Source organism: Mixophyes fleayi, chromosome 1 (genome assembly GCF_038048845.1).
Source record: "Mixophyes fleayi isolate aMixFle1 chromosome 1, aMixFle1.hap1, whole genome shotgun sequence".
Classification (NCBI taxonomy): domain Eukaryota; kingdom Metazoa; phylum Chordata; class Amphibia; order Anura; family Limnodynastidae; genus Mixophyes; species Mixophyes fleayi.
This window is the reverse complement of record NC_134402.1, coordinates 461,796,026-461,823,373: the sequence shown is the minus strand read 5'-3', so window position 1 is coordinate 461,823,373 and position 27,348 is coordinate 461,796,026. Positions and strand designations below refer to the sequence as shown.

Genomic DNA, 27,348 nt, shown 5'->3' with positions numbered 1-27,348 from the left:
ACCCCCATCATCCCCCATACCATCTCACACGCCATCACCCCCAATACCATCTCACACCCCATCACCCCCAATACCATCTCACACCCCATCAATCCCCCATACCATCTCACACGCCATCATCCCCATACCATCTCACACCCCATCACCCCCCATACCATCTCACACCCCCATCATCCCCATACCATCTCACACACCATCATCCCCCATACCATCTCACACCCCATCCTCCCCATACCATCTCACACCCCATCACCCCCCATACCATCTCACACCCCCATCATCCCCCATACCATCTCACACCCCCATCATCCCCCATACCATCTCACACGCCATCATCCCCCATACCATCTCACACCCCCATCATCCCCCATACTATCTCACACCCCATCATCCCCATACCATCTCACACCCCCATCATCCCCCATACCATCTCACACGCCATCATCCCCCATACCATCTCACACCCCCATCATCCCCCATACCATCTCACACCCCATCATCCCCATACCATCTCACACGCCATCAATCCCCCATACCATCTCACACGCCATCATCCCCCATACCATCTCACATGCCATCATCCCCATAACATCTCACATGCCATCATCCCCATACCTTCTCACACCCCCATCATCCCCATACCATCTCACACGCCATCAATCCCCCATACCATCTCACACGCCATCATCCCCCATACCATCTCACACCCCCATCATCCCCCATACCATCTCACACCCCTATCATCCCCCATACCATCTCACACCCCCATCATCCCCCATACCATCTCACACGCCATCACCCCCAATACCATCTCACACCCCATCACCCCCATACCATCTCACACGCCATCAATCCCCCATACCATCTCACACGCCATCATCCCCATACCATCTCACACGCCATCAATCCCCAATACCATCTCACACCCCCATCACCCCCCATACCATCTCACACGCCATCAATCCCCCATACCATCTCACACTCCCATCATCCCCAATACCATCTCACACGCCATCATCCACCATACCATCTCACACCCCCATCATCCCCCATACCATCTCACACGCCATCACCCCCATACCATCTCACACCCCCATCATCCCCCATACCATCTCACACGCCATCAATCCCCATACCATCTCACACCCCCATCATCCCCCATACCATCTCACACGCCATCACCCCCCATACCATCTCACACCCCCATACCATCTCACACGCCATCAATCCCCCATACCATCTCACACTCCCATCACCCCCCATACCATCTCACACCCCCATCATCCCCCATACCATCTCACACCCCTATCATCCCCCATACCATCTCACACCCCCATCATCCCCCATACCATCTCACACGCCATCACCCCCAATACCATCTCACACCCCATCACCCCCATACCATCTCACACGCCATCAATCCCCCATACCATCTCACACGCCATCATCCCCATACCATCTCACACGCCATCAATCCCCAATACCATCTCACACCCCCATCACCCCCCATACCATCTCACACGCCATCAATCCCCCATACCATCTCACACGCCATCATCCCCCATACCATCTCACATGCCATCATCCCCATAACATCTCACACGCCATCATCCCCATACCTTCTCACACCCCCATCATCCCCATACCATCTCACACGCCATCATCCCCCATACCATCTCACACCCCCATCATCCCCCATACCATCTCACACCCCTATCATCCCCCATACCATCTCACACCCCCATCATCCCCCATACCATCTCACACGCCATCACCCCCAATACCATCTCACACCCCATCACCCCCAATACCATCTCACACCCCATCAATCCCCCATACCATCTCACACGCCATCATCCCCATACCATCTCACACCCCATCACCCCCCATACCATCTCACACCCCCATCATCCCCATACCATCTCACACACCATCATCCCCCATACCATCTCACACCCCATCCTCCCCATACCATCTCACACCCCATCACCCCCCATACCATCTCACACCCCCATCATCCCCCATACCATCTCACACCCCCATCATCCCCCATACCATCTCACACGCCATCATCCCCCATACCATCTCACACCCCCATCATCCCCCATACTATCTCACACCCCATCATCCCCATACCATCTCACACCCCCATCATCCCCCATACCATCTCACACGCCATCATCCCCCATACCATCTCACACCCCCATCATCCCCCATACCATCTCACACCCCATCATCCCCATACCATCTCACACCCCCATCATCCCCCATACCATCTCACACGCCATCAATCCCCCATACCATCTCACACGCCATCAATCCCCCATACCATCTCACACCCCCATCATTCCCCATACCATCTCACACGCCATCACCCCCATACCATCTCACACCCCTATCATCCCCCATACCATCTCACACCCCCATCACCCCCCATACCATCTCACACCCCTATCATCCCCCATACCATCTCACACCCCCATCACCCCCCATACCATCTCACACGCCATCAATCCCCCATACCATCTCACACCCCCATCACCCCCCATACCATCTCACACGCCATCAATCCCCCATACCATCTCACACCCCCATCATCCCCCATACCATCTCACACCCCATCAACCCCCATACCATCTCACACGCCATCACCCCATACCATCTCACACGCCCATCATCCCCCATACTATCTCACACCCCATCATCCCCCATACTATCTCACACCCCATCATCCCCATACCATCTCACACCCCATCAACCCCCATACCATCTCACACGCCATCACCCCCATACCATCTCACACGCCCATCATCCCTCATACCATCTCACACCCCCATCATCCCCCATACTATCTCACACCCCATCATCCCCATACCATCTCACACCCCCATCATCCCCCATACCATCTCACACGCCATCATCCCCCATACCATCTCACACCCCCATCATCCCCCATACCATCTCACACCCCATCATCCCCATACCATCTCACACCCCCATCATCCCCCATACCATCTCACACGCCATCAATCCCCCATACCATCTCACACGCCATCAATCCCCCATACCATCTCACACCCCCATCATTCCCCATACCATCTCACACGCCATCACCCCCATACCATCTCACACCCCTATCATCCCCCATACCATCTCACACCCCCATCACCCCCATACCATCTCACACCCCTATCATCCCCCATACCATCTCACACCCCCATCACCCCCCATACCATCTCACACGCCATCAATCCCCATACCATCTCACACCCCCATCACCCCCATACCATCTCACACGCCATCATCCCCATACCATCTCACACCCCCATCATCCCCCATACCATCTCACACGCCATCAATCCCCAATACCATCTCACACCCCCATCATCCCCCATACCATCTCACACGCCATCAATCCCCCATACCATCTCACACGCCATCACCCCCCATACCATCTCACACCCCCATCATCCCCCATACCATCTCACACGCCATCACCCCCCATACCATCTCACACCCCCATCATCCCCCATACCATCTCACACGCCATCATCCCCCATACCATCTCACACCCCCATCACCCCCCATACCATCTCACACGCCATCATCCCCCATACCATCTCACACGCCATCACCCCCCATACCATCTCACACCCCCATCATCCCCCATACCATCTCACACGCCATCACCACATATACCATCTCACACCCCCATCATCCCCCATACCATCTCACACCCCCATCATCCCCCATACCATCTCACACGCCATCAATCCCCCATACCATCTCACACCCCCATCACCCCCATACCATCTCACACGCCATCAATCCCCCATACCATCTCACACCCCCATCAGCCCCCATACCATCTCACACCCCCATCATCCCCCATACCATCTCACACGCCATCATCCCCCATACCATCTCACATCCCCATCATCCCCATACCATCTCACACCCCCATCATCCCCCATACCATCTCACACGCCATCAATCCCCAATACCATCTCACACCCCTATCATCCCCATACCATCTCACACCCCCATCATCCCCATACCATCTCACACGCCATCATCCCCCATACCATCTCACACCCCCATCACCCCCCATACCATCTCACACGCCATCATCCCCCATACCATCTCACACGCCATCACCCCCCATACCATCTCACACCCCCATCATCCCCCATACCATCTCACACGCCATCACCACATATACCATCTCACACCCCCATCATCCCCCATACCATCTCACACGCCATCACCCCCCATACCATCTCACACCCCCATCACCCCCATACCATCTCACACGCCATCATCCCCCATACCATCTCACACGCCATCACCCCCCATACCATCTCACACCCCCATCATCCCCCATACCATCTCACACGCCATCATCCCCCATACCATCTCACATCCCCATCATCCCCATACCATCTCACACCCCCATCACCCCCCATACCATCTCACACGCCATCACCCCCATACCATCTCACACGCCATCATCCCCCATACCATCTCACACGCCATCACCCCCCATACCATCTCACACCCCCATCATCCCCATACCATCTCACACGCCATCAATCCCCAATACCATCTCACACCCCTATCATCCCCATACCATCTCACACCCCCATCATCCCCATACCATCTCACACCCCCATCATCCCCATACCATCTCACACGCCATCACCCCCCATACCATCTCACACCCCCATCATCCCCCATACCATCTCACATCCCCATCATCCCCATACCATCTCACACGCCATCAATCCCCATACCATCTCACACGCCATCATCCCCATACCATCTCACAGCCCCATCATCCCCCATACCATCTCACACCCCATCATCCCCATACCATCTCACACCCCCATCATCCCCCATACCATCTCACACCCCCATCATCCCCCATACCATCTCACACCCCCATCATCCCCATACCATCTCACACCCCCATCACCCCCCATACCATCTCACACCCCCATCATCCCCATACCATCTCACACGCCATCACCCCCCATACCATCTCACACTCCCATCATCCCCCATACCATCTCACACCCCCATCATCCCCCATACCATCTCACACCCCCATCATCCCCCATACCATCTCACACCCCCATCATCCCCATACCATCTCACACTCCCATCATCCCCCATACCATCTCACACGCCATCACCCCCCATACCATCTCACACTCCCATCATCCCCCATACCATCTCACACCCCCATCATCCCCCATACCATCTCACACCCCCATCATCCCCATACCATCTCACACGCCATCACCCCCCATACCATCTCACACTCCCATCATCCCCCATACCATCTCACACCCCCATCATCCCCCATACCATCTCACACCCCCATCATCCCCCATACCATCTCACACCCCCATCATCCCCATACCATCTCACACTCCCATCATCCCCCATACCATCTCACACGCCATCACCCCCCATACCATCTCACACTCCCATCATCCCCCATACCATCTCACACCCCCATCATCCCCCATACCATCTCACACCCCCATCATCCCCATACCATCTCACACGCCATCACCCCCCATACCATCTCACACTCCCATCATCCCCCATACCATCTCACACCCCCATCATCCCCCATACCATCTCACACCCCCATCATCCCCCATACCATCTCACACCCCCATCATCCCCATACCATCTCACACTCCCATCATCCCCCATACCATCTCACACGCCATCACCCCCCATACCATCTCACACTCCCATCATCCCCCATACCATCTCACACCCCCATCATCCCCCATACCATCTCACACGCCATCACCCCCCATACCATCTCACACTCCCATCATCCCCCATACCATCTCACACCCCCATCATCCCCCATACCATCTCACAGCCCCATCATCCCCCATACCATCTCACACCCCCATCACCCCCCATACCATCTCACACCCCCATCATCCCCCATACCATCTCACACTCCCATCATCCCCATACCATCTCACACCCCCATACCATCTCACACTCCCATCATCCCCATACCATCTCACACCCCTATCATCCCCATACCATCTCACACTCCCATCATCCCCATACCATCTCACACCCCTATCATCCCCATAGCATCTCACACGCCATCACCCCCCATACCATCTCACACCCCCATCATCCCCCATACCATCTCACACCCCCATCATCCCCCATACCATCTCACACTCCCATCATCCCCATACCATCTCACACCCCTATCATCCCCATACCATCTCACACTCCCATCATCCCCCATACCATCTCACACCCCCATCATCCCCATACCATCTCACACGCCATCATCCCCCATACCATCTCACACCCCCATCATCCCCCATACCATCTCACACCCCCATCATCCCCCATACCATCTCACACTCCCATCATCCGCAATACCATCTCACACCCCCATCACCCCCCATACCATCTCACACCCCCATCATCCCCCATACCATCTCACACCCCCATCATCCCCCATACCATCTCACACCCCCATCATCCCCCATACCATCTCACACCCCCATCATCCCCCATACCATCTCACACGCCATCATCTGCCATACCATCTCACATGCTGTAATCCCCCATACCATCTCACACCCCATCACCCCCCATACCATCTCACACCCCATCACCCCCCATACCATCTCACACTCCCATCATCCCCCATACCATCTCACACCCCATCATCCCACTTACCACCAAGCCCTCAGTAATCTGCTACCTTGAGAATTACTAGATGTAGTTTTGTGACTGCAGAGAAGCTGAGGGATGACCGGTGTTAGTAGATAGGAGTCTGAATCCCAAAATGCCATTACGGGCACTAGGTGATGACAGCCACTAGGGCTCATCCCGCTGGTTTTACTTTATCAGTGCTGGTGCTGTCAGTACTTTTTCCTTAATTTTTTTGTTCTATTTATTTAGAAAAAGAACACAACAGAGACTGCAATCATCAGCTTGATGATGATGACAGCCGCCATACCGCTTGGTATGTTTCAAGCGATATCAAACTCTACCATGCGCATATTACATAATATACGGACGGGTTTGCCGGTATCTTGAGATACCAGTTACTGTGCATACTCCGTAAATACTCCGTAAATACTACGTAAACTGCGGATTTCTCCAGGACACAATTCACGCCTACACTTTTGGTATAAATTGTGTCCAGCTATCCATCCACCCCACAATGTACAAATCCTACGCTGCAATCTTCCTGCATCTAGATCCCTTCATGTACAGGCGTGTCATGCTGAACGGGGGTCAGAGATCTATATATTCACTTCTGGTTAGTCTTCCTTGTGTCCAGCAGCTTCTAATATCTGTATTCTGCTCAGTTTTACCATCTGAGGGACAAGAATGATTCTCCCTACCTAGTATGGTGAGAACACTCTTATCTCCTAGCTCAGGTCTGCCAGCGGCTGAAGGGTTAAATGGGGCCACTTCTCCAATGTCTATCTTCTACAGCTCCTTTTTAGGAGAGGTCGTACACTCAGCCATTATGAGGAGAAAGCAGAGGCTGGCTGTGCGATTCCCTGTCCCTCTGCCTTAATGAACGCACACAGTCTTCATTCAACTTCAGTCAACTTGCCCCAGGAGCTCCAGACTCCATCATTTTACTTCCTCTTTAGGACTCTCCATTTATTAAATCAGCTTCTCACATTGTCCCTCTTCCATGCGTCACTTTGTCGTGTTTCAGGGATATTGTTCTATTGGTTGAAGTGTGTTTATAACTGACCTATTCCACAGAAACACAACTGGAAGGAGCAGAATATGACCCATTGTAAGTGTAGGGTAAGACGAGATCCATCTCTTTCAGGGAAGATCATCATCATTTATTTATATAGCGCCACTGATTCCGCAGCGCTGTACAGAGAACTCATTTACATCAGTCCCTGCCCCATTGGGGCTTAGTCTAAATTCCCTAACACACACACACACACACACAGATTAGGGTCAATTTGTTAGCAGCCAATTAACCTACTAGTATGTTTTTCGAGTGTGAGAGGAAACCAGAGCACCCGGAGGAAACCCACGCAAACACGGGGAGAACATACAAACTCCACACAGATAAGACCATGGTTGGGAATTGAACTCATGACCCCAGTGCTGTTAGGCAGAAGTGCTAACCACTAAGCCACCAAGATCCTGTGTGTCCACCCTACAAATGATAGCAAGGAAGCCTCAGATCCCCATCTCCTCACAGCGGGTGGGTCAGTCTCTGCCCCCACCAGACGCTGGCACACAAATCCATGTGCGTCCCAGTAAAAGAGTCCACCCTTATGAACCATATCATGAGAAGGAAAGTAGCATGGAAGTGTACAGGTAACACAGTGATAATTACCGTGCTGTAATGAAACAGCGTTATAGGAGGAGCCATCCATACGAAGCTGCCGACTCCTCAGTCCCCAGTAGCTGGGAAAGGTTTTGGATTTTTTTCACAGTAAGGGTCATAATATGAAAGATAGAGAAAGATGAGAATCCTCATCCCATAAATAAGGATTGAACTATCTTTCATATTTATTAATAAACCTCACACAAACAGCAGTTCGGATACATTACTGTTCCTGTGAAGTGCAGAGCTCACCTTTCACTGCCTCTTCTCTTCCAATGCGATGCCGACTGCAATGATGTTCTCTCCATTCAATCCCTGAGCGCATGCACTGACCGAAAGCCTCGGGCATGCGTATAGAGATCCCGGACTGAAAGAAGGCGAGTCATGTGACAGGGAGGGATCACATGATCCCTCCACAAAACGCTGCTCTTCGGAGCAGATCTGTCAGCAGTGAAAGTTTTCAATGATGTTAATGTACGCCAGCTTCGCACATTGGTAAATAGCGTTACTGAGAGGTCCCCATACACTGTTATGGGGACTGCTCAGTAAAATGAGGAGAGATGCAAAGCAGCACATATCATAGATGTCATCAAAAATCTGAGTTTTTCAGTTAATGACCAAAAACAGAGATTTTTGGGAATTTCACTAAGAAATTATGCTTGATAAATAGGCCCCTAAGAACTTCAGCAATGATTAACTGGACAAAGCCCTTAGAGACTACACCCCAGCGCAGCTTGTGAGAGCTCTGTGTGAAGTGATCCAGCTGATCGTACTGGACAACAATTAGACAGATTTCATCTAATTAACCACCCGTGTGTGTGGCCTAATGAAGCAATAATCTAGTGGACAGTTTTAGCCACAGGATATAAAATGTTGATTTTTACAGGTGAAAAATCTAATTGGGTTTTATTTTAATATTACATATTAAAATAAAAGGTACATGTCCCCTTCTATCCTGGAAACTACCATGAAATCGTATAGGTCTTCTGAGGATAGGAACATCAACTATGTGTACCCGTGTTCCAAAGCATGGCCATGACTGAGCTGCCAGAGATCGTCCTATACTTCTAATCCCACATACACCTGCCTCCTGGAACAGGGAAGCCCCAAAGCCCCCTCACTCTTGTGAATAACAGAATCAGAACCGAGCAGTGTGTATATAAACGAGGGTCGGCATGTAAAGCTTATGAAGCTGGACATTAACACTTCTACACACGGGTCCCCATTCATCACGCGCATACTGAGCGCTATCTGCGTTTGGTACTAAACGCACATATTTCAGCTCTGCACACTCCCAAATCCATCAAACCACGGATCTCAGGATACGAGCGCTGTTATACTCAGGTGTAAGTCTGCTACTACATAAGACACTGCGGGATATGTCCAATACCTTTGTGCAATATACAATTATCAAAGAACACACAGAAAAAAACCGATTATATATAATTAATGCCACATTATAAGAATAAAGACATTAGTGATCAAGTAGTAAAATAAAAGAGGCTCATTTTATATGAATGAAAAACATTAGGATGATCCTAATGTTTACTGAACATAAAATACATTATTACAGTTGCTCCTTATTGCAGACACGTTATAACATGTATACCAGACTGTCATCACTACTGATCAGGGCTTAGACTAACCCTGTAACTGGAGCAAGAGATACGGCAGACAAAGATGTCACTTTGAGACACAATACTCTTATATTTGGCAGATAGGTGCCTTGGTGAATCAGGCCCGATGTCTCCACAAAGCCAGGAACACTGCCAGTTTGCGGCGCTGTCCTCAGACATCGGGGTAATGGGTGCGCACCTTCATGTGCGCTAAGTGGACCAAATAGAAAAGCTCTGATACTTGCACGATTCCCATTTTCATAAATGACATTTAATATTAGGAATGTCAGTTATTAACTCTTTACCTCTTGGACAACGGATTGTCTTGATGTTTGTTATGAATCCGATGCTTGTCAGATGTAATGGAGTTAATACATTTTTCTGCTAACCAAAGGCAAGCGCTCAACAAATAGATTCCTAAAAAGGAGAGAAGATATCCAGATCTGACTCCACAGAAATATCTGAAGATCCATGAAAGTGAGAAATGTGACGATGTGGTGGAATGTAGCTGTAACTTACTGGAGATGAATGGGACTAATCCCAGCTGAGAGCAAACATATACAGCACTGAGAGTCCTCGCAGTGGATTATTGTACTTAGGTATAATGTGTGAAACTATAATACCCGGTAATATTGGTGTGACCGGATCGGCTTACTTTGCCACCTGAACAAAGGATGAAGGGATGTTCTTCTTAAACCGTTTACCTGATCGCTCCTACAGGGGTCACTTCCCACCAGACACTCTCCGGCTGCGAATGCCAACTGCGCAATAGTTGTAGGAGAATCTCGCTGCCACCACCAGGCTCCTTCACCAGCACCTATAACCGCTTACTTCTGGGTAGCTGGTATAGCTGCTACAGCGCCTCTTTACTGTGGGTTGGCTGGTACCTCCTGACCACTCACTATGGATCAGGACTGCTGGTTAGCGGGCAGAGCATTGACACAGGACAGCCGTGAAACTGAATAGAGCGTAAGCTCTTATCTGTTAGTCACAGGATACAGCAGGTGATAGAACTCTTGTTTATAGCTCAATATTCCTCTTGTTTATTGTAAAAGGACCATTACACACTAGTTGGAGGTACTAGTGATCTCCAGAAGTTCAGATGGTATAATACTGTTGAAATACAAAAAACAGCTCTTATATAATGTTTCTGACACACATGTTGGCAGGGGGTAGCCCAACCCCCTTCCCTACCTGGCACCACAAAGTCTGAGATATTACATTCAATGTTATAGCATCAGAATGTAATATGTTCTCTAAACTTGGATTTAATACAATTTAAACTTAACGAAATTCACATCAATCTGTGATTTCATAAATTTCTTACTGTTACATTATTCAGATATGTTTCCTATCTCTCCAAGACACCAAATGGGTTAGGGTTAGGCTAACGACCCACTCCTGTATATTCAAGCCAAAAAGATGTGTTGGCTACACAAATGAAAATACTTAATTAGCGTGGGACTTCCTTTAGAAAAGTTACAAAAACAAATTTCCTCCAACATGGCATTGCCTCAAAAATCAATACATTATCAGAACAAAAATCAATACATTTGCAATGATATACATCAGCCTACTGCGCCAATAATTGAATAAATTTATACAATAAATTATTTATAAGTGTCATAGTGGATTGTTATAGTTAGGTACAATGTGTGAAATTATAACACCTGGTAATATCGGTAATGGCACGGAGAGTCCTCGTAGTGGATTTTCACATCTGTTTTTAATAGTCTATAATCCAAAACAGAGTTATATCATCAGCGGGAAAATATTCCTCATTAAACCTCCTGGTAATGGAATCTGTATTCTATCTCAGCCCAATACTGTGATTGGAAGCAAAATAAGAATCTCCACTTTGAAGGGTAGTGTAAATTATAGCCTCAGTCTTATAATATAAATACTAACCCTTACACTGTCAGTTCTGAATCTAAAGTTACATCACCTTGAACAAGCTAAAATCCAAACGTAACCAAAGACCAGTTCTACATATATTCTAAAACATTTCAGATCCTGACCATCAGATAGTAACAATGTAACAAACCCTCACACAGACTAATTGTTACCACTTAAAACATTTAAGCTCTCAAAACAATACAGTCAAATGTTTTCCCTGTTTAAGAAGACTGTGGGCCGACTAAAGTCTCAAAACACAGAAACTCCCACTCTTGCAGTGCATGTAAGACCACAACGTGTTTAGGTGCCACAGAGGCACATCCAGCTGGCATAGTGTTGTCAGTGATGGTCCTTTGTTTCTAGGTGCCACAGAGACACATCCAGCTGGCATAACGTTGTCCGTGATGGTCCTTTGTTTCTAGGTGCCACAGAGACACATCCAGCTGGCATAGCGTTGTCTATGATGTTCCTTTGTTTCTAAGTGCCACAGAGACACCTCCAGCTGGCATAGCGTTGTCAGTGATGGTCCTTTGTTTCTAGGTGCCACAGAGACACATCCAGCTGGCATAGCGTTGTCAGTGATGGTGCTTTATTTCTAGATGCCACAGAGACACCTCCAGCTGGCATAGTGTTGTCAGTAATGGTCCTTTGTTTCTAGGTGCCAGGGACACGTCCAGCTGGCATAACGTTGTCCGTGATGTTCCTTTGTTTCTAGGTGCCACAGAGACACCTCCAGCTGGCATAGTGTTGTCAGTGATGGTCCTTTGTTTCTAGGTGCCACAGAGACACATCCAGCTGGCATAACGTTGTCCGTGATGGTCCTTTGTTTCTAGGTGCCACAGAGACACATCCAGCTGGCATAGCGTTGTCTATGATGTTCCTTTGTTTCTAAGTGCCACAGAGACACCTCCAGCTGGCATAGCGTTGTCAGTGATGGTCCTTTGTTTCTAGGTGCCACAGAGACACATCCAGCTGGCATAGCGTTGTCAGTGATGGTGCTTTATTTCTAGATGCCACAGAGACACCTCCAGCTGGCATAGTGTTGTCAGTAATGGTCCTTTGTTTCTAGGTGCCAGGGACACGTCCAGCTGGCATAACGTTGTCCGTGATGGTCCTTTGTTTCTAGGTGCCACAAAGACACCTCCAGCTGGCATAGCGTTGTCAGTGATGGTGCTTTATTTCTAGGTGCCACAGAGACACCTCCAGCTGGCATAGCGTTGTCTATGATGTTCCTTTGTTTCTAGGTGCCACAGAGACACCTCCAGCTGGCATAGCGTTGTCTATGATGTTCCTTTGTTTCTAGGTGCCACAGAGACACCTCCAGCTGGCATAACGTTGTCCGTGATGGTCCTTTGTTTCTAGGTGCCACAGAGACACCTCCAGCTGGCATAGCGTTGTCAGTGATGGTCCTTTGTTTCTAGGTGCCACAGAGACACCTCCAGCTGGCATAGTGTTGTCAGTGATGATCCTTTGTTTCTAGGTGCCACAGAGACACCTCCAGCTGGCATAGCGTTGTCAGTAATGGTCCTTTGTTTCTAGGTGCCAGGGACACATCCAGCTGGCAAAACGTTGTCCGTGATGGTCCTTTGTTTCTAGGTGCCACAGAGACACATCCAGCTGGCATAGTGTTGTCAGTAATGGTCCTTTGTTTCTAGGTGCCAGGGACACATCCAGCTGGCAAAACGTTGTCCGCGATGGTCCTTTGTTTCTAGGTGCCACAGAGACACCTCCAGATGGCATAGCGTTGTCAGTGATGGTCCTTTGTTTCTCGGTGCCAGAGACACCTCCAGCTGGCATAGCGTTGTCAGTGATGGTCCTTTGTTTCTAGATGCCACAGAGACACCTCCAGCTGGCATAGCGTTGTCAGTGACGGTCCTTTGTTTCTAGGTGCCACAGAGACACCTCCAGCTGGCATAGCATTGTCAGTGATGGTCCTTTGTTTCTCGGTGCCAGAGACACCTCCAGCTGGCATAGCGTTGTCAGTGATGGTCCTTTGTTTCTAGATGCCACAGAGACACCTCCAGCTGGCATAGCGTTGTCAGTGATGGTCCTTTGTTTCTAGGTGCCACAGAGACACCTCCAGCTGGCATAGCGTTGTCAGTGATGGTCCTTTGTTTCTCAGTGCCAGAGACACCTCCAGCTGGCATAGCGTTGTCAGTGATGGTCCTTTGTTTCTAGATGCCACAGAGACACCTCCAGCTGGCATAGCGTTGTCAGTGATGGTCCTTTGTTTCTAGGTGACACAGAGACACCTTCAGCTGGCATAACGTTGTCCGTGATCATCCTTTGTTTCTAGGTGCCACAGAGACACCTCCAGCTGGCATAGCGTTGTCAGTGATGGTCCTTTGTTTCTAGATGCCACAGAGACACCTCCAGCTGGCATAGTGTTGTCAGTGATGGTCCTTTGTTTCTAGGTGACACAGAGACACCTTCAGCTGGCATAACGTTGTCCGTGATCATCCTTTGTTTCTAGGTGCCACAGAGACACATCCAGCTGGCATAGCGTTGTCAGTGATGGTCCTTTGTTTCTCGGTGCCAGAGACACCTCCAGCTGGCATAACGTTGTCAGTGATGGTCCTTTGTTTCTCAGTGCCAGAGACACCTCCAGCTGGCATAACGTTGTCCGTGATCATCCTTTGTTTCTAGGTGCCACAGAGACACATCCAGCTGGCATAGCGATGTCAGTGATGATCCTTTGTTTCTAGGTGCCACAGAGACACCTCCAGCTGGCATAGCGTTGTCAGTGATGATCCTTTGTTTCTAGGTGCCACAGAGACACCTCCAGCTGGCATAGCGTTGTCAGTGATGGTCCTTTGTTTCTAGGTGCCACAGAGACACCTGCAGCTGGCATAGCGATGTCAGTGATGATCCTTTGTTTCTAGGTGCCACAGAGACACCTCCAGCTGGCATAGCGTTGTCAGTGATGGTCCTTTGTTTCTAGGTGCCAGAGACACATCCAGCTGGCATAGCGTTGTCAGTGATGATCCTTTGTTTCTATGTGACACAGAGACACCTCCAGCTGGCATAACGTTGTCAGTGATGGTCCTTTGTTTCTAGGTGCCACAGAGACACCTCCAGCTGGCATAGTGTTGTCAGTGATGCTCCTTTGTTTCTAGGTGCCAAAGACACATCCAGCTGGCATAACGTTGTCCGTGATGGTCCTTTGTTTCTATGTGACACAGAGACACCTCCAGCTGGCATAACGTTGTCAGTGATGGTCCTTTGTTTCTAGGTGCCACAGAGACACCTCCAGCTGGCATAGTGTTGTCAGTGATGCTCCTTTGTTTCTAGATGCCAGAGACACCTCCAGCTGGCATAACATTGTCAGTGATGGTCCTTTGTTTCTAGGTGCCACAGAGACACATCCAGCTGGCATAGTGTTGTCAGTGATGGTCCTTTGTTTCTAGATGCCAGAGACACCTCCAGCTGGCATAACGTTGTCAGTGATGGTCCTTTGTTTCTAGGTGCCAAAGACACATTCAGCTGGCATAGCATTGTCAGTGATGGTCCTTTGTTTCTAGGTGCCAGAGACACCTCCAGCTGGCATAGCGTTGTCAGTGATGCTCCTTTGTTTCTAGGTGCCACAGAGACACCTCCAGCTGGCATAACATTGTCAGTGATGGTCCTTTGTTTCTAGGTGCCAAAGACACATTCAGCTGGCATAGCGTTGTCAGTGATGATCCTTTGTTTCTAGGTGCCACAGAGACACCTGCAGCTGGCATAGCGTTGTCAGTGATGCTCCTTTGTTTCTAGGTGCCACAGAGACACCTCCAGCTGGCATAGCGTTGTCAGTGATGGTCCTTTGTTTCCAGTTGGGACAACCCATAGTACAGTGCTCAACAGAAACAGTTTTTCATTTTCATTATTATTTATAAGGTGCCATAAAAGTAAAAGGACAGTGAGAATGACAAATCAAAAAATAAAATACAAATAGCAGATTAAACCATTACAAGCATAGGGGTGACAAAGGAGGTGTAGACGTGAGACAGACGGGAGGAATGGTCCTTGTTGCCACAATGAGAGGTTAGTTACTACTCTGCTTTTCGTTCCACTTAGGATTTCCCTATTAATCTGAACATCTCGCCCCTATGACAACGTTTAGCATTTGTCTACACCCCGGTATCTATTGGGCTATAAAGTGTTGTGTCACTCTCGTCTCTTCAGGTCCAGTGTGTGCTGGAGTGGTTGGACTAAAGATGCCACGATACTGTCTGTTTGGAGATACAGTGAACACTGCATCGCGGATGGAGTCCAATGGAGAAGGTAAGAGGAGATGGGCCACCAACGAGAGAGAATAAAGGATGGAATGACTGAACAAGAGAGGTCATAGTGATGATGTCACCACAAGTACGATAAGACATGTGCCAGACTGTAGATGTCCACACAGGACAAGGACCCATAAATTATGTATTTGTGGGATCCAGATGAACTCATTAGATAAGTAAAGTAGTAAAGAAGTTATAATATTCATCAATTCAATATAACGACTTTACATTTATTAAAGAATTGAGTAGATAATATGTAACGTATGTCAGCAAGTCCTCTTTCCATAACACCTGGTCCCCTCAGTAAGTCCTGGGGTGTCTGGTTCTTTCTCTGCCCCCGTCCTGCCCCCTTCCCATAGGTTGCTGCGTTGACGATCCTGGCGGTGCTCTAGGGACGGAGGCTGGAGCTATCCAATGGTTCATAGACAGTATCTGTGTATAAGGCAGCAGTGGAGTTATTATAGTCGGTGGTGTTATGGTCACTGTTTCTAGGTGTAGACTTTGCCGTCTCTTTTTTCTTATCCATTCAGTTTTACCAACTTTCTTTCTTCAGCTCTCAAGATCCACATTTCATCAACCACCAAAGAAGTCTTAGATGAATTTAGCTGCTTTCAACTGGAACTTCGGGGAGATATTGAAATGAAGGTAAATAGAGACGGAGGAGGACCCACGGGGGGTCAGATCTGGTACAAGCAGCCTGAGAGTGGTCAATAGGCAAAACTACATATCAGAATGTGCAGCTAATTAAAAAAAAAAAATTATTGCAGTAACGTGTCAGCCAGAAAATCTGTGTGATGGTGGATACTTTTGTGTCAATAAAGACCAAAGTATTATAGGAATGATACTGTTACTGGCTAACCAAGGAAATTATTACATTTGCTAGTGTTCAGAGCACAAACTTGCCTGATGCAGGGACCTCTGTGCTCTGAAAGCTAGCAAATATAACATACTTGCCAATTCTCCCGGAATGTCCGGGAGACTTCCGAAATTCGGGTCGATCTCCCGGACTCCCAGGAGAGCAGGCAAGTCTCCTGCATCCTGCAATTCCCTGACCAAAATAATGCGATTCGGGGCGAATCGCGTCATTTTGGCCCCGCCCCCACGACAAAACATTGTTTCCGTTGCGGGGCGGGGCCAAAATTACATGATTGACCTCGCCCTGTCCCCTCACACCCTCTAGTCACGCCCCTCTCCCAGACTGCACTGCCTGAAATTAGGCAAGTATAAAATATAATCCGATAGGTTGTAAGCTGTGAGCAGGGCCCTCTTACCTCTCTGTCTGTATTACCCAGTATTGTCTTATTAATGTTTGTTCCCAAATGTAAAGCGCTACGGAATTTGCTGACGCTATGTAAATAAATGTTGATGATGATGATGATGAAGATAATAATTTCTTTTGGTTAGCCCAGGATTTCCCAACCCCAGTCCTCAGGGCTCCCCAACAGTGCAGGTTTTCCGGATCACATGTGACATAATTAGGACCACCTGGGGATCTGTTACAATGTGTCAGTCAGTAATGAATACACCTGTGCTCCAGCCAGGAGATATGGAAAACCTGCACTGTTGGGGAGCCTTGAGGACTGGGTCTGGGAAACCCTGGGTTACCCAATAAAGGTATCACTCCTATAATACTTTTGCCTTTATTGACACAAAAGTATTCAACATCACATAGAAAACTACATATTGAAAGATTTTCTGTAAAAAAAATACCATTAAAGAATAAATGCACAATAATGTTCTATGGGGAGACGTATGTGGGGTTAGATGTATGTTCATCCATGCTGCTACTACTGCTCTGATCATTATTCTGTGAATTTCATCCCTGCAATCTGTGTTTAAGTATGTTCATCCATGCTGCTACTACTGCTCTGATCATTATTCTGTGAATTTCATCCCTGCAATCTGTGTTTAAGTATGTTCATCCATGCTGCTACTACTGCTCTGATCATTATTCTGTGAATTTCATCCCTGCAATCTGTGTTTAAGTATGTTCATCCATGCTGCTACTACTGCTCTGATCATTATTCTGTGAATTTCATCCCTGCAATCTGTGTTTAAGTATGTTCATCCATGCTGCTACTACTGCTCTGATCATTATTCTGTGAATTTCATCCCTGCAATCTGTGTTTAAGTATGTTATAGGAAACTGTTATCTGTTTAAACTTAGGTTGGCACAGTCTTTTATTGCTGCCTAATTTATGATAGGTATCTGGCCTCCTCTATCCTTTCCCACAAATGTTTTCTTTTCCTTTGATTAGCTGACCAATTAGCACATCTGTAGTGTATTCCTAAATTAGACTGACTACATCTTAGCTTCATTCTATGGGGAGACGTATGTGGGGTTAGACGTGTGTGATTTCTGCACTAAGTGGGATTTTCTCACAAAGTGGACGAAAATGCACAGTTGGACAACACAGTGGGACAAACATTGGACTACATTTGACTTGATTTTACTCCCAGCAATAAGCAACATCTGCCACAGCCTATTTCAGCACTACTTGTCTATTTATATGGAATACTGCTAAGAGGTAATTCTTAAAATACCCTTGCTTTTTGCTTTTACCCCTTTTATCACAATGTTTCACAAATTGCTTTTCTTAGTCTCATTTCATGGCATGATCTTTAGGACTGTGTCATCTTTCACCCCTCCACCAACACACAAATTTGTTCATATTGCACCTGCATTACTCCACTCACCTCTATTTAACACCCATGAACTGTTGTCCTATTTATTATCTCTAACAAGTACAGCCTCCACCTGTCGCCAGAAAATAAAAGGCCACACATCTTACAATCCCCTTGCCTATCTTTCGCTCACTCTGCTTCTATTAGCTGGTGATATATCACCTAATCCAGGTCCCCCACACTCCTCACACACACATACATCAGAACACTACCGTTCTATAGCAAACCTCAAACACATCACCTGTCTCCCCTCTCTTCCCAAGTCCTTTAAATGTGCCCTTTGGAATGCACGCTCTGTTTGTAACAAACTTACCTCCGTTCATGATCTCTTCCTCTCAAAAAACCTCAACCTTCTGGCAATAACAGAAACATGGCTTATGCAATCAGACACTGCCTCACCTGCAGCACTTTCACATGGTGGCCTCCATCTCACCCACACCTCCAGACCTGAAGGCAGACAAGGAGGTGGGGTTGGACTACTTCTCTCCCCACAGTGCACATACACAGTTCTACCAAATGTCCCATCACTCACGTTCACATCTTTTGAAGTACATGCTATTCGCATTTTTAATCCATTCTCCCTACGTGTTGCGGTGATCTATCGTCCCCCTGGAGCACACCAACAATTTATTGAGGATTTCTCTGCATGGCTCCCTCACTTCTTATCTTCAGACATCCCCACCATCATCATGGGTGACTTCAACATCCCCATTGATAACCCACCTTCCAAAGCTGCTTCCAAACTACTCTCTCTAACCTCCTCACTTGACCTCTCCCAGTGGATTGAATCATCTACTCATAAGGATGGCCACTGCCTTAAACTTGTTTTCTCTAGACTATGCTCAGTTTCTAATTTTATTAATACACCCTTCCCCCTCTCGGATCATCACCTTATCAGCTACACTCTCACCCCCACTGCTCTAACCTCTCTACTGTCTGACTCAACCAAGCCTCCTCATACTCGTAGAAATCTTAATTCTATTAATCTTCAACAATTTTCCACCTCTCTCCAACACCTTCTCTCCCCTATCTCTACATTCTCATCCCCTGAGATGGCAGTACCTCATTTTCACCTAACCTTAGCAACGGCCCTTGATCAAGTGGCTCCAGCGACACTTCATACTACACGTCGACTTCGATGTCAACCGTGGCACACCAAAGCAACACGAAATCTTCAAAAACTGTCCCGTAAAGCAGAACGTCACTGGCGTAAATCTCGAAGCTCTAATGACTTCTTCACATATACTTCTGTCTACCACTCCTATCGAAATGCTCTGGACACTGCAAAACAAACATACTTTCAATCTCTTATCTATGCTCAGGCTTCTAACCCCAAACGCCTTTTCAATACATTTAATCATCTTCTCAATCCTCCCACCCCGAACCCTCCATCTACTATCAGTGCTCAGGATCTTGCTTCCTACTTCAAGGACAAGATTGACAAGATCAGACTAGAAATGGTATCCTCTTCCTCAACAAGCCATCAGCTCATTTCCTTCCCACTACCCTCTGACACCCTTTCTTCATTTGACCCCACAAATGAAGAGGAAATTTCTACGCTCTTCTTATCTTCCTACTCTACCTCCTGTCCTCTTGATCCTATTCCCTCGCAAATTGGTAGATCCCTGTCTTCTGTGCTCATTTCACCTCTAACTCAAATCTGTAATCTCTCACTCTCTACTGGCATCTTTCCATCACTATACAAGCATGCAGTGATTACTCCTATTCTAAAAAAACAAAACTCCGACCCAAACTCTCTCTCAAATTACCGTCCCATCTCTCAGCTCCCTTGCCCCTCCAAGCTTCTAGAGAGACTTGCCTACACTCGCCTCACACGCTTTCTTTCCGCAAACAACCTGTTGGATCCTCTTCAGTCTGGCTTTCGTTCTCAACACTCCACAGAGACTGCGCTGACCAAGGTTGTTAATGATCTGATCACTGCTAAGACTGAACGCCATTACTCTCTCCTAATTCTCCTTGATCTCTCGGCTGCATTTGACACCGTTGACCACTCTCTTCTCATACAAACACTGCAATCCCTAGGTCTTCAAGACACAGTTCTATCCTGGTTCTCATCTTACCTCTCTAATCGCTCTTTCACTGTTAATTTCTCTGGAGCCACCTCTGCTCCGCTTCCCCTATCAGTTGGAGTACCACAAGGCTCGGTGCTAGGTCCTCTGCTGTTCTCTATCTATACCGCTTCTCTTGGAAATCTAATAAGTTCCTTTGGCTTTCAGTATCATCTCTATGCGGATGATACCCAAATCTATCTATCCTCTCCTGATATCTCGACATCTGTGTTGTCCCGTGTAACTGACTGTCTTTCTGCCATTTCATCTTGGATGGCCTCTCGTCAACTCAAACTTAATCTTTCTAAAACAGAGTTAATAATATTCCCACCCGCCAACAAGAGCATACCTGACATTTCTATCTCTGTTGATAACATGACCATAAATCCCACCCCACAAGCTCGCTGCCTAGGTGTAATCCTTGATTCACGCCTATCCTTTGTTCCCCACATTGACTCTATATCTAAATCATGTTACATACATCTAAAGAACATTTCCAGAATCCGCACATATCTCACACAAGACACTGCTAAAACCTTAATTCATGCACTAATCATCTCCCGCATTGACTATTGCAATTCCCTCCTTACTGGTCTTCCCAAAAACAGACTCAAACCCCTAAAATCTATTTTACATGCTTCGGCAAGACTGATTTTCCTTGCAAATAGCTATTCCTCTGTTGAATCACTCTGTATGTCTCTACACTGGCTGCCTGTCTTCTACCGAATCCAATATAAAATACTTTTACTAACCTACAAGGCCATCAACAAAGCTGCACCAACATACATCTCCTCTCTTGTCTCAAAATATCTCCCAACTCGGCAACTCCGTTCTGCAAAAGATCTGCGTCTCTCATCCACCCTCATTACATCCTCCCATTCCCGGTTACAGGACTTTTTTCGGGCTGCACCCACTCTATGGAACTCTCTCCCTCGCACAATAAGACTCTCCTCTGTTCTACAAACTTTCAAGCGTTCTCTGAAAACCTACCTATTCAGACAAGCTTATAATATTCCTCAACCACCATCTTAACCTCACTACCTTTAGCCTGTTACACAATTTCACACAAGACAACTACCCCCGGAATAACATTGTTGTGTGACAGGATCATTTGCTTATGAGTCACCCTACCTTTGCAGTCTGGCTGGGCCAAGATGCAAAATGTATACTTAACCTTATGTGTCAATCTCCCATTGTCCCATAGATTGTAAGCTTGCGAGCAGGGCCTTCTCACCTCTTTGTCTGTTTTACCCAGTTTGTTTATTAGTTTATTACGTTTGTCCCCAATTGTAAAGCGCTACGGAATATGTTGGCGCTATATAAATAAATGATGATGATGATGATGATGATAATGTCCCATATATGCAGAGGTGTCATCAGAAACTGTGGGGCCCTGTAGTGATTAATCTGGCAGAGCCCCCTCTCTTATCACAGTGAATGCCTGTCCAGGCCCCTCACATCTGCACCGGCCGTGTCCCCCCCGATAGCGGCCGTGTCCCCCCCGATAGCAGCCGTGTCCCCCCCGATAGCGGCCGTGTCCCCCCCCGATAGCGGCCGTGTCCCCCCCCGATAGCGGCCGTGTCCCCCCTGATAGCGGCCGTGTCGTCCCCCCCGATAGCGGCCGTGTCGTCCCCCCCGATAGCGGCCGTGTCCCCCCTGATAGCAGCCGTGTCCCCCCCGATAGCAGCCGTGTCCCCTGATAGTGGCCCTGCATATACAGAGAATATGGCAGAATTCTTGAGGAGGGGATATCACAATATATACTAAAAATCATGTATTTAAAACACCAATTAAAAACTGTATCACACATCAAAATACCATCACACTGAGACAATCTGCAATAGGTTAATTGGCTGCAATCAAAAAAAAAAAAAAAAAAAAATTGACCCTAGTCTCTGTCTGTCTCCCTCTCTGTCTGTCTTTGTGTGAGTGTGTGTATATATTAGGGAATTTAGACTGTAAGCTCCAATGGGGCAGGGACTGATGTGAATGAGTTCTTTGTACAGCGCTGCGGAATTAGTGGCGCTATATAAATAAATGATGATGATGATGATGATGATGATGATTAGTAAGTAATGTGTGTATAGAAACAACCATATACTCCATGATGCATTAAATCACCTTCAGATCATTTAGTTTGCTCCAACTCCTGTCATTTGAATGTAATTTAAAGGCAATTCAATCAATAACTCAAAGGGGTAAATGTATCAAGCTGCGAGTTTCCGGAGGGTTTGAAAAGTGGAGATGTTGCCTATAGCAACCAATCAGATTCTAGCTGTCGTTTTGTAGAATGTACTAAATAAATGCTTTGAAGTATATTGTGATATATATTTAAAGAACAAGAAAAGCTTTTTATATGTAGTTTTAAACTGCTTGGTGCTGTCTATTTCTAAGGGAGTGGCCCCGGTCTAGATGAGCAGTTTTATAATATATCATTTTTAGGTTCAGTAACATTTTTCTGTGCAAATTGAATTCATTTTGGAGTGCCCAGGTCTACTTATACTGGGCTCTATATGACATGATAGGCAGTATACAGTTACATGTCAGAGGATTATTACAATAATAACAAGCTGCGGGGAGCTCACAGAACAGGAATCACCATCCAAATACTTCTAGTAAATGGGTCTATTAAATTGTTATGTGTCTGAACATCATATTAAAGCTACATTACACCCCGTTACATTCCTCTCACTGCCCCAGCGCCAAGTGGAGATAGAGATTGCAGCTTGTGATTGGCCTCCGCTCACCCCCCCCTCTGCGGCCGTTTAATGTCGGGTAACAGAATTAATTTGAGGGTTCTGTATTACGGAGCACTGGGTACAATGACAAGAGGGAGCGGTCACCTCCTATAAGTACTTTCCTTGATGGTAATGCAGAATTAATAAGAACATTTACAACATTACACATCAGGTAGAAACATTTATCTGTTTATACTTAAAAATAATGTTGTCATCCACAACATTCCAACCACAGCAGTAATAATATAATCTGTGTTATAAAACATATCCCCGTACTCAGTATTTTACCTAAAGACAAGATCATGACCATTTCCAGACAGGGTAGGAGTGTGATCGGTGCTGGGTTACACACAATGTATGTGTCATACGTCATAAAGCTGCAGATGGTACAGGGGTCAGGTACGATTTTCTGCACAACATAAATTGTGACAATAATGACGTCATGAAAATGGCGACTGTATGTTTTTTTAGGAAGGGTTCTACATTATACAGCGGCCGGGTCCTCACATTGCCCCCTTAATAGAATTGTTCTATGTCAGTTTTCTAAGAAGTCAGATTCCTGCATGTCGGTAATTACAGCAGTCGCCATTTTCATGACGTTATCACAATTTATGTTGTCCGGCCGGGTACATGTGGAGAGCCGTGTGCTCCGTACATCCACATATACAGTATTTCAGCCTTGGCTGCAGCGCGGTTATGATGAGTTATAATATGATGTCTCTGAGTTACAGTTCAGCAAAGATTTAGCTTCTGAGTTCACTCTGCGATACCTGTAGCCCTGCAGACTGAATACATCACCCCAGCCTAATACACGGTTCACTGCAGACACAACCTTGTAGAGGATCACCGGATCCTGGGATAGACAATGCCTAGACGGCAGCCGCTGCCACAAAACCTATTTTCTATCACTCCCTCATAGAATTGTCATTTTCAGCCACGGTTAAAGCCGTGCAGGGTCTGGTGTATATTCATTCTTCCTTCCTCTCTCTTCCAGGGCAAGGGGAAGATGAGGACCTTCTGGCTGCTTGGAGAAATGACAGATGACGATGTTATTTGAGACCCTATTGTCCATTTCCAGCTCTACATTAGATCAGCTGTGTCTGGAGCTGCTCATTAGACTAATCTGGGAAATGTGGTTGAACTGTAACCCAGCCACAAAGATCACAGATGTCGCACTGGTTGGAGCAGCAGACACCTCAATCTAATTCTCTCCTCTGGGGATAAATAATTATGCACCAGCTAACTGGCCAAGAGATGACCTCTGAAGTGGTCAGAAGGCCCCAACAAGACCTGTAGCCATATCATACTGCAAATCACACATCAATCTCAGGAGGCCATGTGGGACCTAGTACAGAAGTCACTCCCAAACTTAGGTCTTTATCTTGCTGAACTTCACTACGGAGATCTTGTGTACCGCTGTGTAGAAATGGATGCTAGGTTACGTTCTTGTTTCCTTCCATTCACACGATCTGGGGAGTTGACAACAGAATATCCCTGCTGGGTACAGTAATAATGTGTTCTGCCATCCCAGAGGGAACCACGTCCGCTGCAGCAGACATAAAGCACCGCTACATATTACAGCCAACCAAAATACAGCGCGAGTGCGTTCCTGTCCTCCATTGTTGTAAGACCACCTCCGCCTAGTCCAGTCTCACACCAGAGAGGGGACCTCACACAGCAACAATATACACAAATGGGAACGGCGAACGATATGGAATATATCATTGCAGATTCTTCACAATAAAGCTGGACTGTCCACAACACACAATTTATCACACAGAAAACACATCTCAACAAGGAGACTCTAACACTTCCCCTATAATGGGTTCAATAAGTGCCCCTAATACTAGGGGGACTAAAGCATTATGGATCTTATTCCAATCGTCTCCCAGAAAATAGAAGCAAAGTGTATATTATGTGAATAAAATGATAGTTGTACTGAGTCCATGGCACATTCAGCCTTAAATAAAAATCAGATCCTTAAATATATCATTTGTGTGTTATTGCGGGTTATGGAGCCTTCTACATAATACTAAACCTTCACCTGATCATTGTGATCACACCGGAAACACAAACACATCAGACCCCCAAGTTTACTCCATCCCGGGGACCTCGTGTCTCTCAGACCGAGAAGAGTTAAGATACCACTTAGATTAGATGTTATAATATATTTAATGTCAAAGAAAAAAACCCTAAATGGCGCCAATGGGTAATGACCGCTAAGTAGATAGTATGAACAGAGGTTCAGCTGCTGCAGATACACAGGTGGCTGCCACGACCCGAAAACACAGAAATGTAGAAAAACAGGAAATGCAGCGCTATAAACCTAACTGACAACAGAAAAATGTGGTCTGAGTCACGAATAATCTGACAATATATTTATTCAATAAAACATATAAAATTATCTATGTAGCTACACGGTACTGTATGTAAATATAACTACCCCACAGTGAATAAATCACAGTGCACTGCGATATATGAAATTGTACAAAGCTAATAAGATAGTAGCTACTATATCACCAAATGTATAAGGGGCATATTTAACAAATCACGGTAGTGCACTATTGTGCACTTACCGTGGAATTAAAGTCCCGATGTGCCCTCCGCAAATTTATTAAAGGTGCATCACAGCAGATATCATGGATATCTGCTGCTTTGCACTCCTGATCGTTTTTGCGAGCAGTCACCATTCAACAGAATGGTGACTGCTCCTGGCCGCAATCTAACAAGTCCCGAAAAAAAAAATAATTCGGGAACTTATCTTGATAATGTACCAGCTGAAGCTGGCGTACATCATCCGAACTGAAGAAATCCACTGCTGTCAGCTCTGCTCCGAAGAGCAGAGCTGGACAGCGCATGTGTGGAGGGATCACATGATCCCTCCCTGTCACTCAGCGCGCTCTCTCTGCAACGATAGTTGCAGAGACAGAGTGGGGACTTTGTGCGCATGTGCACTGCACATGCGCAATTGAAGGAAGAGGAACGAAGAGGAGATCCCGAGACAGCGCATCCGAAGAGGGGGGTAAGTGTGATTTTTTTCTATCACAGAAACAGCAGTTTATCGGAACTGCTGTTTCTGTGATCCCTTTTTAATAAATTTGAGAAATAGTTCAATCCTTATCCTTGCGATAAGGATTGATAACTATTTCTCACTTTTGCCGATTAATGATAAATGTGCCCCTAAGACAGCTGTCTTCATTGTAGCTAAATATACAAATGATATGAGCATCTGGAGTAGTTCCGTAATAATGAATAAGTACGGTGCCACGGATGTCCGTGGTGGATACAGAGCCACAGATAAATAGTCAGTAATTACAATTCTGTAATTCACAGATAGTGTAGATCAACGTTCAGACTTATTCATCGATGTATATAGGAACAAGCATCATGTAAATTCACATCTAGACGCTCTGATATTCTTTTATTATGCAGCTCCTATGTCGGCATCAATATAACATATATTCGCTGTTATTAGCTGTATAATAGAGGGAAAACCGGAACTAATCCCCACGGCTATAATCATACATCTGCTGTTTATCCAATGATAAAAAATATATGGACCTCGATGTTAATATATACAGCTCTAGGAATATCCGTGTGTCCGTATTATCCCATAATAAGCAAAAGCAGACTTATCTGTACACAGGCGAAATGGTTGGAATCGTGGAGCCGACGTGATCCGCGGCTCTCAGTTGTAGATGAGGC

General features: G+C 46.8%; 1 protein-coding gene across 1 annotated transcript in view; it reads left to right on the top strand.

Moving 5' to 3' along the window:
- NPR2 (natriuretic peptide receptor 2) overlaps positions 1-25,632 on the top strand; it is a 187,403-nt gene extending 161,771 nt beyond the window's left edge. The window contains exons 20-22 of the mRNA XM_075187390.1: positions 16,051-16,149; positions 16,705-16,796; positions 24,638-25,632. Coding sequence (XP_075043491.1) covers positions 16,051-16,149; positions 16,705-16,796; positions 24,638-24,700 — 254 coding nt within the window. The 3' untranslated portion in view covers positions 24,701-25,632. The remainder of the gene's footprint in view (positions 1-16,050; positions 16,150-16,704; positions 16,797-24,637) is intronic.
- The last annotated feature ends 1,716 nt before the right edge of the window (positions 25,633-27,348 follow it).